This window comes from Falco rusticolus, chromosome 2, assembly GCF_015220075.1.
Source record: "Falco rusticolus isolate bFalRus1 chromosome 2, bFalRus1.pri, whole genome shotgun sequence".
Lineage (NCBI taxonomy): Eukaryota > Metazoa > Chordata > Aves > Falconiformes > Falconidae > Falco > Falco rusticolus.
Genome location: NC_051188.1, coordinates 119,399,613 through 119,418,759, shown reverse-complemented (window position 1 = coordinate 119,418,759; position 19,147 = coordinate 119,399,613). Strand labels below are relative to the sequence as shown.

The 19,147-nt window shown below is 39.5% G+C and overlaps 1 protein-coding gene across 3 annotated transcripts in view; it reads right to left on the bottom strand.

Moving 5' to 3' along the window:
* Positions 1–19,147, bottom strand: part of CBLB (Cbl proto-oncogene B) — a 130,340-nt gene that overhangs the window by 19,670 nt on the left and 91,523 nt on the right. For all 3 annotated transcript variants that reach the window (XM_037378251.1, XM_037378253.1, XM_037378252.1), the window contains exons 10-13: positions 16,493–16,696; positions 8,106–8,291; positions 5,174–5,539; positions 2,508–2,602 (exon numbers count right to left, since the gene is read on the bottom strand). In XM_037378251.1, the coding sequence (XP_037234148.1) occupies positions 2,508–2,602; positions 5,174–5,539; positions 8,106–8,291; positions 16,493–16,696 (851 nt within the window). The remainder of the gene's footprint in view (positions 1–2,507; positions 2,603–5,173; positions 5,540–8,105; positions 8,292–16,492; positions 16,697–19,147) is intronic.

Sequence of the window (19,147 nt, the reverse complement as noted above, 5' to 3'; positions counted from 1 at the left end):
GCAATCGGGGACATTTTAGAACTGAAGCTCCAGCGGCGGCTCATTGCGCTGCCTCATGATTCAGACTGATTTCATACACGCTCAGTGTATCCTTCAGTCCAACCCTTGGAATTACAAACTCACGACAGTAACTTGAAAGAATAAAATGCCTCGGAGCTGTATGGAGCAAACTGGCTCTGAAGCCACAACTCCGCAGAGATCGGAGAGTAGGAAAAAACGAGAAGCCTGCTCCAGACTGATTGCAGTAGCACAGCTGTGGAAAGCCAGAGTAGCTTGGACGGAGTACGGCTGCACATATTTCTCAGGCTTAGCGTAGTCAATTTAACAAGAGGAAAAATACACTGTAAAAATATTCTTGCTGACATTTCAAATTAAATCATGCTAAATATTATTTAGGTTACCTTTTGGAAAGCAATTGTTACGGTTGGTGGAAACATTAAACTTATTAAACTTGCTATTTTTGAAAATTCTCCCCCCACCCCCTCCATTTTTCCACCCACATATTGCCACATGATAGTACAGATTATGGGGTATTTTCTAGGGGTAACAAAAGCCTAATTTGATTTTTAAAAAATTTTAAAAAGTAAAAATTTTAAATTTACACATTCGTGTTCTGAGGAAAAACTAAAAATTAATTATTGTATGTTGTTAACAGCCATTCCATGTGACATTTTAGTAGTTGTTAATCAGATAATTTTAATTTCTGATCCCTATGTTACATATTGATACTCATTACATTTTAAAAATCAAAACTTAAAACATGCTGTATATTTTTTAAAAGGTGTTAAGTACAAAACCAAACTGGAAATGAGAGTTATTTTCTTCCTCAGAAGTCTGGTTTTAGCAAATGAAGATTTTCTCTTGGCTGGAATATGTCTGTTCTCAGTTCAGAAGGCTTCAGGTAACGAAGGTGATTCTTCTGCCCAAGCTGAAGACCACCCTAGCTTTGCACTGGTGGGACATGGATTTCATGCCTGTCCACATCGCTACTGGACTCTCCAGTGAACAGTGTATGGAGTATGTATGTGCTGTACTTTTGATTCTAGGCTCCATTTGCAAAGGTCTGAGTAAAAAATGGGGTATTCATGAAAAGAATGTTTTGTTTTTTTCAGCGCTACACAAAGTAAAAGTAAGAATCTTCCCCTCTTCGGAGCTCAACTGGCTTTGGAATATCAAAGTATTTTGTTTGTCTAGCAGAGCCGTTGCTTTATCCTTCTGACTGAGAGCGTGGACACCCCAGGGTTCGCACCGTATCACAGAAGGGGTGGTCAACCCGAGGAGCTCAGCTGATAAGGGCATGGATGACACGAGGTAGCCAAAGGGTGCTCCTGTGATACCCTGACTCACTCAGGTTACATCCCAACAGGCACTTACAGAAATGTCTGGATTACGTTCTGAAATTCGCTTCTGAAAAGCAACTAAACATGGAGAACTTCAACCTGGCAGCTGTCCCCCTTGGAAACATGCTTCTGAATGAAAAGCCACCGCTTCACCGCACCTTTATTCTAGCGCTCAGGAAGAGAAAACCCAGCATATTAACGAAATGCTAAAATGTATTTGTCTTTTATGTTACTGCTAAGTGAACAACAATGGAATGAGTGCTGAAGATACAGCAAAATTCCAGACTAAAGAGAAAATTCTTAGTATTAGTACGTAGTGACAGCCCAATTATTTTATTTAACAGCAAGAATCACAAGTAGCGCATTAGAAAGAAGCTGTAGGATAACAACAAATGTTGAGATATACTTCGATTTCCTTACAAAGCCATGAAAAATTGACAAAACTACATCATAGCACTTCCAGGCTTTCTAGTTTAAGTATCTCTTGTTCTGTAGAATATCTTGTGTGATTCAGAGTCCAAAGACACTTGTCATGCACAGTAATATCTTGGTACCTAATCAACAGTCGTGTTACTGGAAGACCAAGAGTAGTCTGCAACTGGAAACGACAAAATTTCCCAAATCATATTCTGGAACTCAGGGAGGTTAACCCCACTTGAAATTATATAAAGCATTTTTCTTTGGTTGGGTTTTAGCTACAACAGAGACAAGATACTGGTGTGAGCCCTGGATAAATCCCCACGAGCAGAAAGCATGGCTAGATGAGGGGCAGGACACACACAGATCACACTCTCTACCCCTAGCGCTTTCCCTGGAATCTCTCATCTCCTGCGACAAATAGCTCTGACCACGCTTCTCCTGCAGTAGTAGAAGCAAAACCAGACAGCATCTGCTCCCACTGCCAAATGTCTGGAGTAAGATCTCCCACAATTCATTCTCTCTTCCTATAAAAATGTAGTATGTTCAGTTAACATTAGAACTGCTCCCACTCAATCAATACAATTTACATTTCCTTTGTAACACCACATTAAAGTTCATGGAAAATGCATCACCTAGTCATAGTAATTAATTTATTTTTTTTTTGGTTTTCCTCTTTTAGCACCAAAGAATCAGTGCTATTATTTAACATTCATTAACACATTTCCTTTATAGATGAACTTAACTTACTTTATACTAGGGATGATGCAGGCAGCTGGAAGAGGGGGTGAAAGCCGTGGAGGGACATCATATTCTTCATTTATCAGATGACCGTTTGAAAAGACCTAAAAATCACACAAGTGTTACAGTGGTTATTGCCTCCTGTTTATCATCAAGGATGTTACCAAACAGACCTAGAGAAGGCCACGGGCAAAGGCTGTCCTAGGAGCTCACCCCGCAGAGGTGTGACGTGAAGTGACTCCCTCATACCTGTTTCAGCCCACCCCCACCTGGGAGCTGGAGAACACGTTAGCTTAACGCTTCAGCCAGCGAGGAAGCCCCACTTCACACTTACTAGATGGACTACTCAGCTACAGGTGAACTGCTGGCGGGGGGCGGGGAATTAAGATTTCAAGACAGCAAACTGATCAAAGTGAGAGGGATGAAGTACTCTGGGAAACCAGCAGGCACAGCGTGCTAAACACACTGATGGTTGTTACAACTCCGTGATATAGTGCCTGCCAGAATGCACCCCCTACCCTGTGGGTAACAGGATTGTCTGCCTGATTCTTGGTTTTTACCAATAGCAAAAAGATTATAATATAATTGATATATGAATCAGGGACGAAAACTCATTAAATGCTTCATTCATGAATGCGCATACAGCCCGAAACAATAATTCCGAGTTGTCAGCTGCTCCGTTTAACCAAACGGCTTAGATCCATAACCTGAAGATGACAGTTCAAAGCAGCATTTGGTTCAACACATGTGTAACTCCCTCAGTCTACAACGGCACTTCTACACAGAGTGGTTATTCTGATTTGACAAGTATTTATTCCATCACCTCCAATCCTGTGCCAGACCACAACTGGAATGCCATATGAAGGTAAAATTGAAGATATATACACAGTATCCTTTCAAAATCAGATGAAAAGCTGTAGCGTTTTGATCAACAGCCTGCTGTAAGCAAAATTTTGGGGGTTTGCCTCAACGCTGATAAACGAACATTCTAATGATATGTAACATCATGGACTTAAAGCACCTTTCATCATATATGTCAATGTTCTTTACCGATACTAATTGAATTTCAGTAACATACTTTCAAAATAACCAAAACATCCATATAAGAAAAAAAATGTAAAATGGAGATAGAAAGGTTAAATAGCTTGTGACTTTGGGAAAAGCAAATAGAGAAAAAGTTACGCTTTCTAACTACCGTGACTTAACCATGCATCCATCCTTCCCTAGCACAAGCTATGTAGTCTTCAAGCAAAATAAAGAAGAGCAGCTTTGAGCTAACAGCCTGCTCTATGAATAAATTACTGAGCTGTTTTTATAAAACTGATCAGAAACAGAACTAGGAATTCTTTCTTAGGCTGTCACCACCTGATCTCTTTCAAACCTAAGCCTCCCAGCCATAAGACTTGCAAGTTGTGTGAAGCCACCTAACGCCGGAACTACTCCCTCTCCACTCTCCCCCCAGATATCTTCAATTAACATATAGCAACGATCCTTCACTTCCCCCACCATCTGATAAAAGAAACACCATAGTTAGTGCCATCTACACTATACACTGCAACAAGGGCGGGAGGACATACTTCTGTGGGTGACAAGCCAATGTCCCCAGCAAACCAAGCTAGATAATCAGCGGGAAGGCTGCAAGTGACAACGCAGAATGCCCTCAGCACTGAAAATGGATTATCGGACATTACACCAGACATTTGTCCAAGAGAAGTCAAAAGCTGCTATGAACAAGTTGTAACAATATACAACGGAGCTCTGATTTAAGCACAAAGAAAGAAAAATTCAGCTGAAGGAATGTGCATCACTGTAAGCAACTGTAAAAGATAAACGGAGTTGCAATGCTAATTATCCTGCATAAGGTTTAGAATGTTGCTGGTAATAACAAATGAAACAATGCAATACTGGGGCCACTCAGCACTTTCAAGGATGCTACACATCTAGCCAGTGGTAAAGATGCAATAAGCAATTCCACATGTAACTTGGCTTCAGATGTATTTGTTTCCTCTTTCTTAAGGGTCAAGGCAGGCTAGATCTTTTCCATTAGACTACACAGAACACCATGACTAATTCAATGCTCTCTTGAAAATAATGTTTTACTGATGAACCACACAACTGACCTTTAGAATATTTAGCTTGTTATGTTAATGCACACAATATATCTGACAATTTAAGTCCATTTGTATACATCATCTGTATGTACTGTACGCATCACAGATTGAAGAGGTTACCGAGTCCCCACCTCACCTATGACAGAGGTAACTGGAACATCTGCTTTTCCATCAGGAAACACATACACAATTTTGGCACAAGATGCTTCCACATTGGACCTGAGATACTATGTACCTATACTACGGCAGTGATTTATTATTATCATGCACCGACTGTATGGATGATTTACTAAAAGGTTATAGCACAGCTAGAATTTTCTCTCCATTTCTTGAAGACTTCATGTTAAAATTGTAACTTAGACCCTCATGTACTGTTTCTTTTAAAATCCCAGTATTAACAAACTGTTGATTTAGGACCAGCTTATTACCAAGGATCAACACAACAGCCTCAGAAACAGCAGACAAGCACTGACCAGCACAAAGAGCATGCTACCCGCAGCACGACAGCGCTGCAGGGGGGTCCCAGACCAGGATCCCACACATCACATTCAGCACATTTCATACCTTGGCACCTTCCGCAGGCAGCTCGTGCCGTCTGTGTTTCCTCATAAATCCTGGATCAGAACCGATGCGGTTGTGCCTTCCATTTATGTTTGAAATCGCAGTCAGTCCTGGTTTGGGAGAAGCATCGCTCCCTATTCGACATCCTACCAACTGACCTGTCCCAAACACATCCCTGGGACACCAGCCTTCCAGGGGCACGGGCTGGTCTCTGGAAGGCACGCTTTCCGGGTGGTGCAGGTGTCTGCTCATCCTGTTCTCCGGTGGAATTGGAGGGGGTCGCTCCGGTGGGGGCGGTGGAGGATCACGCAAGGGAGGTGGTGGTGCTGGCAAAGGTTTGTCTTGTTTCCTCACCATACAAGGAGAAGACTAAGCAACACAGGTTAAAAAAAAAAAAAAAAAAAAGTTACATATAGATGTGCATATTTCTCTCGTGGTCAGGTATGGCTTTACCATTTCTAACCGAGATATTTTCAAGGTGTCACAACACCACCAGCAAGCAGACGAAATGTTAGCCTTGCCCGCTCTGCCGAGAGCACGCCCCCAGGTCGGCTGTTGCATGAGTAACCCAAGGAAGGAGTGGAAGGGAGAAAAGACAACGGACAGAGGCAGGTTTATCTGACCCATCATTTTTTTCCAGAATCCTTTGCATCACTTCTTCAGCTGCTGAAATGAATTCTGAGGAGTGTTTGGAAAAAACAGACTGCCTGAAGCTGAATAACCCCGAACAAACTAAAACCCACGTGCAAAAGGAAATGACTTAGCGACAGCGAATGAGCACAAAAAAGCAATGACTAGGGAGCAACTGGGAAAAGAAAATAACTACTGCTGTTTTAATTGTGTACCTAGGGATAACGCAACTCTTTACGGTTAGAGTGCCCCGCTTGTGTGAACCGCAGTTGTGTGTTTCAGGTAACACACCCAGGATGCAGTTATGTTTGCAATTAGCTCATCTGCAAACGACCTTTGCCAGAGTACATCCTTTCCCAGTATTGAACCATATCACAAATGGTGAAATGTCTTCCAAAATTACATGTACTAATATTAGAAAGCTGGAACCCAAGTTATTAGGGGAAAAAAACAACAAAACCAATAAACCATATGTCAGTAGCTGTATAGCTTCTAAGAGCAAAACTGATAAACCCAAAACATTTTCATTAGGAGTGAATTACTAACAAAATTTTACAAAATAACACTCAGGCCAGGTCTTTACAAAGTGTTTTTCTCTTACCACCAGCTACTATAAGTAATACAGGGAAGATTATTTCCCTGGGAAGGTGTAGTTTTCATGGACTCTGCTAAGCCTGCGTAATATTACCACTTGAAGAGACTGAGGTTGCAAAAGTTTTAAAGTAACAACAGCATTTGCTGTCGCTCCACAGGTTAGCCCACCATTCTTCTTCGTGCAGCACCTCAACACGTTACTCAGACTGAAAATAAAAGTTATTCTACCTACAGGTCTATTAATATTCAATATAATAATATATTAATATGTTATTATTCAATATATGCAGTGTATTCAATAAATGTTTAATTCAGTTGCTAGTTAAGAAAAAGTTATTCTCACTGCCAAGGCAAGAACATAATGGCTGCCTCCAAATTCTTCGTTATAGTTTATAGTTAATTATAGTTTTCCATTGCAGAAAAAGAGAAGTTTTTGACTGAAGCAGTAGTCTCAGAAGGACTAAACGGCCATCTTTTTGTTCTTTCAAAGTATGAAATTATTCTTTGTTGCCCCCACCTTGTTTCCTTTTCATCCCCCCAATTATCTTTTAAAGTGAAATTTCAAGGGAAAAAAAGGCATTTCCAAAATAACATCACTGAAACATTTAAAGCAATATTGAAATTTCCGATTTTCTGATTTTTAAAAGACAAACTTTGTAAAAATATGGTATTGTAGAATTAATTTCTAATGGATGTGCCATATGATTAGGATATCTCCTCAATGTGTTATAAATTCCCTTGTATAATATAAGAAGTGGTGAAAAACCATTCAAACTTCTATTTTCCCCTCTAAATTATAAACCACTAGAATCTTAAAAAGAGGTTGCTTCTCAAGCTTGAAGTAAAAACCTGAAAAAATAGATAGGGTTCTTCATACTGCATTATTATGAGCACACAGCTTTCAAGTCATGTCTTGATCTTGAATTTGAACTCATCATCTAAAAATGAAAAATTTAAATCTAATTCCCCCTCCCTATACAGCACTTACAACAAAATGATCAACTCACAATAGAGAGGAAACTTAGTATTTGTTCTCCTTCATGCTTATCCACTCCCAAGAAAATCATTAAATCTTGAGTATCATTAGTTTCACAAAACACAGCATACAATTTATTAGCTATAGAGTCAGTATTATTTTCCTTGAAAATGGACTCCTAATATATGCTATTTAAGGTTTTGAAAGCAGTGTATCTGCACATATTTTTCTTGTAAGGATGCTGTGGAAATTGAGGATAAGTTGTCATCAGAGCACAACATGTAATTTTAATAAGATAATAACCTTGAAATCTATTTTTGGGAAACTTTAATTTCTATTTATTTTCAAAAATCAGGGTTTACTACAAAACTCATCCATTAGCAATGTCTTTAAAATTCTGACCCTAACCAATTATAGTATAATCAACAGAGAAACAGAGGTCCCATCTGACCAGCACACGTAGCCGTAAACATCTGACTGTGTAAGGTGTGACGGGCACTCGCCAGAGTCAGCTGAAGGAGATAAGGGACTTAACCAATGGGGATATAATCTAAAGTTTTTCTAAGCTACAAGGAATTAAAGACCTTTTGGACAGAGCAAACTCCCAAAAAAAGAAAACATGCATGGAAAATTTCAGAAGTGCAACTTCCAAAATAAACATGCAAAGCTCACCTTGAAAACAATACAATTTCTAAATCTTCGTTTATAAAGGAATAATGGTTCAGTAAGACTCACCTTTGGTGACCCAGTAGGGCTGGCACATGGTGACCGTGCTACTCCCTTCTGAATAAGGTCCAGACGAGGAGGTACAGGTGGAAGACTGAGGTGGGGGATCTGCAGGGGGTCTGGGAGTGGTTTTCTTCTTTGTGCAAGAGGGGAAGATCCTGGGGATGTCACTGGTGAATTCTGCCTCTCATTGCACTTCAAGACAGAAAAAACCCAATTGCTATTTACCTGATGGTCAGGTACACAACTTCCATTCCCCGAGTAAAACATTCGATATTTTTCAGGTACTTACTAACAGTAATTTATCATAACGGACACCCTGCTGCTCTTTTAATTAATAGTACAGGTGCTCATCTTACAGTTACTGAAAAAGAAATCTACAAGTCTGTCTAAGTCTAACTAAGGTCCATGTCAACTTGTGATGAAAATAGAAGAACAATCTATGTTCCAGTAATTTGTTTAAGAAAACAAGCAATCATTGTCATATGAAAGGGAACAACCACTAACATACAAAGATGCTACTGCAGTGCTGCTGCTCTGCATAACCTCTTTATTACTAGAGAGCACTCCATGTAAGATTCTGTAAATTGCTTGTAAAAGCTGGACATCTATGCTACTGTCTGTTAAACACAGCCCATTTTCAACATACACTTCCATAGAAAACAGAATGTACCTGTCTCCTGAAAACTTACAAATCACAATTATCAGTAAGTCAGCAGGCAAAGAAATTAATTCTTCCCTTATTTATGTGTTGATTTACCCAAATCACTTTAGGACAATTCAGTTTATCATTTTAGCAAATATGGAACTAATTAGTCACACATACACACACTCCTCCCCCCCCCAGTGACAAATTATGATATTTTTTTCTCTTGACTTGTCCTTTCAAATTCATTAGAACCAAAGATCTCACTCCTCAATCCAGGCTCCACCTGTTTTTGCAACTAGTCCCTGAACCTCACCTGGCTCACTTTAAACAATGAGAGTTTAATTGCCTGCATAAATTAGTTGTTTCTGTGAGCTCACCGTAATTGTTTCACTGTACTTACTGTACATAACCCTGGCTGTTTACGCTGTTCCGTGCTTTCCCTGACAGTAGGCACAAGTAGCTGGAAGACATTCACACCGAGCATCAGCCTCAGGCCACGCGTGCGCCGAGGCACCCCTGCCTTCCTGCCGCGTAACTTCTTACGGGGCTAACAGGCTGCCAGCTTCCTAAGGCAGGCACGGCAAACTGATCGCAAAAAAATGCACTCAGCTTTATGCTAAATCACTTTGATCAAAACTTTTCCCCTCATTTCATCAGCTTTTTCCCACCAATGCTGTACAGACCCGTAGCGATGACAGGGGTGAGACTAGGAAGTTCTTTAACAAGGTAAACAAATAAACATTACCTTTCTTTACATGTGGTGTCTATATTAAAGCATCTGAAAACTTCAGAAATTCAAAAGCAGATCCAGGAAAAGGATGTAATAAACAGTCTCCTCACTCAGTGTGCTGTATACTACAGCTTAGTTTAGTATTCTGTTCTACATCATTGAGATTGCCACCAGATTTGCTTCAAAAACTAGGAGCTACCACAGTATTACTTGCAATAATAATAAATATTGCAATAAACCTTGCAATAAAACGTGAGAGAGAGGAGGAGCTGCTGAAGAGCTAGAAGGCTGACGTGCAATGCCATGGCCAGAATGATTTTTCTGTTGATACCCAAGGTCTTACCACTTTGTCTACAAGTGTAAGCTCAGCATCAGGACTACACATTCAATTTCAAGAGGCTGAGCAATTCCAGGTTTGTGCTCTTCACGGCTACAAATAGTTTCCCAGTTTCTCCTTCCAATGAAGGAGGAGTCACACGATGTTCATACTAAATGGCTTGAACACAGCCCTGAAATTTTCTTTGTTTCCTTTAATTGGTGAATACCCCTGACCTCGACTGGAAGTCCGTGAGGATAAACACATGAATGACTGAAGTGCTTCGCCTCTCTGAATATTATGGAAAGACGAGTAACTAAGCTAGATAAGTATCTCACAAGCATGCCTGAGCAACTGCAATTATAAAATGACTATGAACTGAACGCCAATTCATTTTCCTTAACAGAAAGCATCTATCTTTTAAATAGAACAATAAGCACTGTATCATTTAATGGCATTAATTTTCAAAGTTTAGTTATACCTCCACCTGAAAGCTAAGAGACATGTAATAGAATATATTCAATTCTTTGGTTTCAGCAGACAGAAAATTAATTTATTTCCCAAATTATTTGAAACAACTAATACACAGGTCACACCTTCAAACAGATACGATTATTTAAAATAAAAGCCTTGCAGTAAGTCTCTACATTTTATGGTGTTCCACAACATGTCTCAGTCAGCAGGGAATTGCTCCAGGAGAACTAAGAAACAACTCTATATGTAATAGGAGCTGAAAACAAAGAATAAGAAAAATAAGAAATACTGCAGAGGACTGGACAGGAAACATTTGTTTGGAATTTAAGATGTTCTAATTGCTGTGGAAATAATTAATGCAACTTCCTCAGAGCGCAACCTGACACTATTCCTATACAGCAGCCTCCTCTAACACAGCTGTGCTCTAAAGAATCATCAAAATGATAAGCTCATCCCTCCGTCAGCCCACTGGTGCCATTTGTGTCAGACTTTTCTCTTACAGCAACATAACAACAGTCCAGCTCCAGCAGAGACAGAAATCATGGGAATATTCACATCTAAAACCCAGTGGGGATGGATTTTCAGATTTGCGGAAACAAGTGGTTGAAAAACACGCCTAATATGTAGTAGGCAGTAACAAAAAACCTAGAAAAATATTAAGATTCATTTAGAAGTTCAAGAGTCTTAAAACGTGATATTTTTTAACCCTGCTGAAGCAAGAGATTTAATTTATGCGATTAACTTCTGGTTCCACATGTATCTGTTATTTAGCTATCTCTACCCACCATATTCCATGGATGGTAAATCATAACTGCCAAAATGAAATGGAAAGAAGCAGCAAGGGTGTGAAAGGGCTTCCATTAAAGCTTACATCAGCGCTTTGTTTCAAAGTAGAAAAATCATCTTTCAGTCCCCTGCACTACTACTGCCTACAGCCACAACACTCCCACAACGCGCTGTGGCCCCAGAGATTTCCGAAGGGAACTGATGATGACCAACAGGTTAAAGAATAACTTGAAGGCGTGGGAGGGGGAGGGGGCGTAGGATGGCTGCAAGCACTATCAGTTTCTCCCCCTACAGGGAAGCCTAATCCATATCACCACTTGGTGCTTAGCAAAGAGAAAATGCTTTGCTGGGACTATGAGTCCTTGTTTACTGATATTAAAAATAAACCAAAGCAAAATACTCTGCAGCAACACACCGGTTTTCTTCAGCATTCTGTATCAGGGTTCCAGCGTATTCCCATCATATAAAAAAATCCCATATTTTTCCTGTCAGCCCCCATCCAACCTCTCCAACTGCATCATTTGATGTTTGCTGACGGCTAGGCCAACGAGATGGTTGCATTTCATGTGGCTACCAGGGCACCAACAGATGTACACAACACCTACTCTTCCTGACAGACTCCCTAAGGACAAGGAGATTTAAAATTTTTCTGTTTGTCACCTACTGGAGTTTTCTGCGTATCTTCTCTTCACTGGAAATAAAGCAGTAATGAGAGCAGCACGGTGACAAAGTAAAGCAGGCAAGACACAAAGCAGTACAAGTGAACTGGCAGTGACAGAAGACAGACCTTTGGCGTACAAAGGAGCCCTGCTGCAACAGACCTGAGCAATAAAGATGTCATTAAGGAAAAGAACACAGACGCCTTTGTAGCAGCACAGACTGCATCTGGCTGGCACGGCTGCTGCTGAGGGAGAAGCAGCTGTCACCGACTTCGCAGCCGTACTGTACTGCGGAGCTGACCACACGTGTGCTATTTAATCAGATGTATTTATTACTGGGATATACTGGTATCCGTTTGCCCCTAGTGGCTGTGAATTCAAGAATAAGCCTGCTTTTGACATTACGGTTTCTAATGAAGGTTTTTCTGATGGAAGTATTAAGCCAGGCTATCGGTTGGAGAGGTTTAGCTCCCAACGCCTTTCTGCCCGACAGGCACATCTGAAAAGCACACTTGACACAAATCCTAACAAGTGACTCACGGAGGAATATTATCCTGATTGCTACTGTCCTGCGGGAGTGGACTCAGGAACTGAGATACTGCATAACAAGACATCTAGGAAGGTCCACACAGACCTACACCAGAAGTGGATTTTCTATTTCCAAGTAGTTCCCTGAAGTTTCTGTATTTATAATCAAATAAGAGTAACTCATGCATTTGTTACTTCTTGTTAGGATAAATTTTGACCAAGACAGACCAGTACAATCTGGACTCAAAAATCTGTGTGAGGATATAGTTACATCACTTATGCTGACAGCTGTAAACATTTTTTTCACAATCAGGTGTGTCCTTTATTTGATCTTCCCTTTGCTGACCCAAGCAAACACGTGTGCCGGAGGGCGCGGGAGCAGAGGCTGCCCGGGGCGGCAGCAACACACTTTCAGGCGGGGGGCACGCTGCCGCCCACCACTCCTGCCCCGCTCCAGTACGAACCACCGAGCAGCTGAGGACTCCTGTGTGGTGGGGCACGATTTTAACGCATTCCCACGAACCAGCTGTACCATGAAGAAGGCAGTGACAGGTATGTATGAATTAAGAGTGCACAGATGAAGGGAATACCTGGATATGTACTTGAAGTGTTTATTTACATATTCCTGTATTTTGTATCATGGAATTAAAAACACTATTACTACATAATATATGCTTTTTTTCATTACCAGGACAATTTAATAATTTGGAAATGAGGAGGAGTAGTGAAAAACACAGTCTCCTCCCATATTTTGAGAGCCAACGTCTTTTGCCATGATTTGTTAAACCTGAGCTAACTCATCTGCTGGAAGACGCCTACTCATGACAAACAGTGCCTCCCCCAGTCTGACAATTTCCTATAACTATTTTAAAGTAATAGAATCAAAGTCAGTCTTCGGTGCATTCAGACAGCTAGGAAATTAATTCCAGAGAAGATTGTAACTCCCCAGACAAGGTAACTTCATCTAGTGTTAGAAGAAAGTACTTTTAGAGAATGTTAATTCATCTTAAGCTATTGAAAACCTCATTAGTCTTGCATACTGCTAAGGCCTTCCTCTACATTTTCATGTAGTATTATTTGGATCAAACTTTACCTTAGCACTTATGAATTCAATATTACTTACTCTTTAACAAGAACTCCTGCACTATGCATTTTCATTATTTCCTTTCTGTCTTTTTAAAAGTGTATCACATAATGTCTCATACAAGGTAAAGTGACAGATAATTCATTGGGATAATGGGATATTAAGCATTATGGAACAATAAATAAAAATAAAGAAAAATCAGTCTACCAGGAACTCAAATGCCCTCTTTAAAAATGGAAAAAGCCATTTTTAATATTTACGTGAGCCTGTAATCTGCACATTTTTTTAAACGTGCCTTTCATAATGTTGTGCTTGGCTAGCACAAATGGATAGAGCCAAGAAAAGGATCGCTTCGGGCAGTAACTGCCGTCGCTAATCTCATACCATGGGACTGGAAATTTCTCAGCGATGAGACAATTAACAGAGGCTTTGGCGCGACTCTTCATCTTTCTTTCATAAAGAAGTATCTAAAGACAAATTAGTAATGAAAAAGAATAAGCTGCTTGATGAGGCAGATAAACAGACTAATTGCAGTGAGTTTCGCTAAAGCCTCCGTTGCAGCTGATCTGCTGCTGCTGACTCACACACAACACCTACCTAGCAAGAGTGAGTCTCTTTTCTTAAAGTGTATCCATTTACTCATTCCATTAAAGAATGAGTAAGTAGCTTCGTGACTATTCTTTTCCTTAAAGCAATTTCGAGTCTGAGGTTCCTCAGGGACTTAATTCAGATACCTCTTACAGTTAATGAGCACGCTTCAGAGACAGAGCGATAAAGTGCAGAACTGGTCTTCTTCCGATACCCAACTTACATTCATAATTCATAGAGGTACAGCACGTGACAAAAATCTGTGTCTTCTGTGACAATTCCATGAAAGGGTTTTTCAGCTTTTCATTTTGCCAAGAGGAGATCACTTGAAAACCCACCCAGGCCCCTTAATCAGCGACGAACCTGACTGCGCTGTGTGTGCTTCTGCAACGAGCTTGCTGCAGCTTTCATTGCATTAGGAATATCTATCCAATACAGGTCCCAAAGACGGTGCAAACTGGTAGTAACAGCTTAGAAACGTGCTAACAGTGCCCCTCTCACAAGTCTTTCAGGACAACAAGGACTGATTTGAACAGTTCTGCAACCCACAGTGAAGCTCCACGGTCACTTTTATCAGGATTTCACGCCTCTGGAACTCTCCTCTTCCAGCAGGTTTACCGCCTCAGCTCACTACTAGCCAGGCACGCCACAAAAGCAGATATTCCCAGTAATACCACATGGTCTGGCCAGGTGATTTGAGACAAAATCAGCCCATTTGATTTTCAAGGATTTAGCAGCTTTATGTTGAGAAAGTATGAGACAAACCCTGCAATAAAATAAGAATTGAAAGATGTGTTCCCTGGGATTACACAGTAAGCACAGTATCCGCAGGTAAGCTGCAAGAACTAAATTATTGTCTTTGCCATCTAACTTCTATTGCTTCAACAAATCCAATGGCTACAACAGTCAGCCATTAGGCAGTACCATGGTCACATTAACAGCATTAACAAGGAACAAAGGAAAAATTCAAAAACAAGTAAAAAGCCTACATAATGTCGTAGATGAAAAAAAGAATTTCTTCTAGCAGGCTCTGAAGAAATGCTTTTGCAGGAAAAAGAAATTATTAGAAGAAATGGACATGGCTGATGAAGGCAGTACTAAAAGGAGTTGCATATAAATAATGCCATGTCCCACACTGGCGGGGTGATTAAGAGCATCCCTGTACAACCACTGGTAACGATTTTAAGGAGAAAACAGAAGGTAAGAATCACCAAATGGCCTGATAACTCAACATTTTCAAGTAAGGACTTCAAGAGGTTAACAGACAGTGGAAAACGCTGTTCCTAAACTTCAGGGATAATTATGTTTCTTTCACCGAACAATGAAATTAGTGATATAAAAATAGCAAGCAGCAAAGCACTCAAGCACTCGGTGGATACTGAAAACAAGACTACTTATAGTAAAGCCTATTGTTCCTTCTTTTGATAAAAGCATAATGCATTTTTGCCTTATCATGGAAGTGATAGTGTTATAAAAGCCCATCAATTCCAGGCTATCTCACAGAGGTCAGGCTGCAGACTGCAATTTCAGTCCAGGGAGGAAGGATAAACTGTTCCCAGGAGTGGGCCATGCTCTATTACATGCACAACACAAAAATGATTCATATGACTTAAGAGGTTAGGAAGGATATCAGAAGTATGTATATTAACTGACAGATACCCTCAGATACAAGAGTGAAACATACTTTTTTTTACAAATACGGTGATAAGGAAATGGAAGAGTAAGATGTTACAGAATTAATTCCAAGGAAACTATTCAATCTAGATGACCTTAGTAAAAGGTAAAATACAGAAAATGCACTGTAATTCAGTGTTGCGTGGCCTATGACAACATCTAGTCCAGGCTAAAATACAATAGTGAAAACTACCAACATAAAATAAACTTGTGTTAACTATTGTGCTTATTTATCAGTAATAAAATCCCCTGCAACCAAAGAAAAATACCAGAATTTAACATAGTTTCAGGACAAAGAACCATCCTGAAACACAAAGTCACTATGAATAATCTCAGATACATTTTTCCCACTAAAAGTACTGAATACTAAAAATAGAGGGGTAAAAAGTCATAGACAACTCACATAAAACATAATTAAAAGCTACTTGTGTACGATACAAATTGGGTTCCAAGTCACCTTTACAAAGCAATAATATTTAATAATATTTAGAAATTCAAGTTTAATCCTAAAACATTCTGTGCATATGTATATACATACATGCAGAAAACTAATAATATATTCTGCATACATGAATTTTTTTGCTCCTTACAAATAAAAATTCAGGGAACTCTCCATGCAGTGTAATCTGGGTAAAAGCCTCAGCTGTGCAAACTCAAGCTTCCTCCATTATAAACAGAGTTAAGTCGCTTCATATCAGCTGAGAATCTGGAAATGTGTTTTTTTTTCTCCTATTCAACTTCAGTGTTACTGCTGCAACATTGACGGATTTTGTTTTTTCAACCAGAGAACTGTCCAGCGAGTTGCTGGAACGCAGAGCGTGAAGTGAAACCTCTTGTTGTTTAACATTACTGGCAGCTTCATTTACAAACACACAGCTTTATCTGTTGTACGGTACTTGAGTATTTACCTTTCGCACTGAAGCCAAGCGATTCATCATTAAAGACTCTTCTCTATCATCGTCGTCATCCAAGTCCAACATGGGCATACTAAAGCTATCAATAATACTGCAGCATCTGGAGTTTTCATCCCTGGGATCAAAGGGATCCACAATGATAGGTTCAGTTCCTTTGATTTCACAGCGGCAGAAGGGACAGCCTTGGCCATCGGATTCCTACAGCAAGACAAAAAAGTACATAAAAGTTTAAAACTTAAAAATACAAGTAATTTAAAAAGCAGTAAAATGCCCTTAACAGGTCTCTAAGAGCTTGTAAAGACAGACTGGAGTGAACAGGAACAAGTTCACAGATATTGAACTATAGTAAATGGTAACATGACTGCACTTCTAGAGCTCTCTCTCTTACAAAGATTAAGCTTCACTTAAAAATAACTAATAAAAATGCAACCGGTACCTCTACAAAGCACCAAAATTGTAATTGTCTTAGTATTAGAGGTCAGGAGACAACACCTTGCCTTTAAGAATAAATTTTTTTCTATTTCTTCAGAAGAAGGAAGGCGAGGTGCGTAGATATAATGTATTTTATTATATAAAGCACTTCTTTTTGAGTTAGCAAATGCAGATGAGCTTCAGGGTATGCAGCTGTTATTCTCTAAAGAACATATATACAGTCCAGATATTGCCATCATTCAGCAATATGCATATCCAACACCTAAAGCTACAATAATTTTTTGACATGTTTAAGTAACAAACCAGAGGCTTGCACAATATTTTCAATAAATTACCTAAACAAGGAACTATTTTCACATGTTATCAGAAAAAAGAATTAGTTGAATTTTAACTTCTAAGCAGTACAATGTGTTAAATGATTTTCAAGTAGCCGTATTTTCATTCCTTTTACTAATTTCAGAAATACTTTTTTCCTTGTCAGAAGTAACCAAAAAGCCTTTAAAGTAGATTTCAGGCTAGTAATGAACCAAAAAAAAAATTGGAGAGAAGTCTTTCAAGCACTTATAAAGAATTTTTTCCATCAAGAGACACAATGCAGAGTTGATTTTTATTTTTATTTTTAAAAAAAAAAAAAAAAAGGAAAACCGTACCCAAAAGAGCCCTGAAGCTTTTTGAGAGATCAAGATAACTCAATCTGAATTGAGAAATCACATTGTGCCATATTTGCAGTCAGGTAGACAGAAAGCTAAAATGACACAAACCCCAAAATCAATTCTAAACCTACCTATCCTGAAATACCATTAAGCAAGCACAGCTTTTTGATTTCTAAGGAGAAGATTTAAATTTTTTTCCAGGATTATTTTTATCTTGACACTTGCCAGTCTTACTAAATTGACAGATGATTTTACAGTCTGCAGAAGAACCGTATCCCAAGGGCAGAAATCTATAAAGGATGTCTCCTGACAAGTCATACCTATCTGCATGGTTAGTACTGGATTTTTATATGTAACCTACTTCTAGCAGCCTTGCATCCTAATTACAAAGGACTACTAAACATCACTTACTATGTCTAAGAGTGCCTGCAAATTATATGGACCTACTGAAGTAGTCACTGTTGTAGAACATAAATCCTCCCTTACGCATGCAACTCTTTACAGTTTCATTTTCTAAAAACAGCCTTACAGACAAGGCACAGAACTCTTCATTTTCAAGGCCTTATCATATCTGTGTTATCAGCTAGTTCTGCGCTAGCAGCTTCCTTCCTCTCTTTTCAGAAGCACTAAGTTCACCAAAATATATTGGGGAACCAATATACATATGTATATATACATATGGTGTGTATATACAGCAGACACTTGTAATCAACTGTATGGTACCAGCTGGGGAATTAAAGCAGAGATCCGAGATGTCTGTATGAATACATGTTTGTCCATGCCCACAGAAGGGTTATTTACAACACTGAGAGGATAGCTATTGTGAACCTCACAGTGCAGCATATATGCCCATATGATTTTAGAATCAAGTCCAGACGTGTCGTATTTTTAGACAAGAACAGATTTCTGTGGAAGAAAATGATATTTTACTCCTGTTGCATAACACAAAAAGGACACAGCTAAAGTAAGTCTTATTTGAGAGGCTGATCTCCAAAAAGGTGAACAACTCCAAACCACCCTTAGCATTCTGTGCAGGTCTGATGTTACTTACTCATTTTTTTTCTGCTTAGTGAAAACATCTGTCTTGGACCTCTTGAGGCACACCTAATGAGCCATTATGCTTCCAATTAGACACTAGCCCACCAGGAGCTTGCAACAGCTGATGCTGTTACGGTGCAATATTTCCTCATTGCCTCGCTAATTATACAAAAGTTAAAATTGTAATGAAGTCCAAAATGTACCTGGCTGATTACAGCTGGTTGCAATGTTCTGATGAAGCTTGATGCTTTCAAACACACCAGTTCTCTGAGCCTACAATACTCTGTTGTCCTCTTCCTGAACCCCTACCACTGGCCAAAGCACTGACCACCTTAGCTTCTGAAGTCTCCAAAACTGGAGCACATCACTGGCACAAGACTAGAACATGCTGCTACCATGCTGTGAGACACCCAGCAACCAAAGGTACAAAGATTTCAGTCTTTTTGCTTAGTCCTTTCAGCTAAGCAAAGAAAAACCCACCAAAAAAAGCCCAAAAAGCTACAGACCTCAGAATTTCAGATTTTTT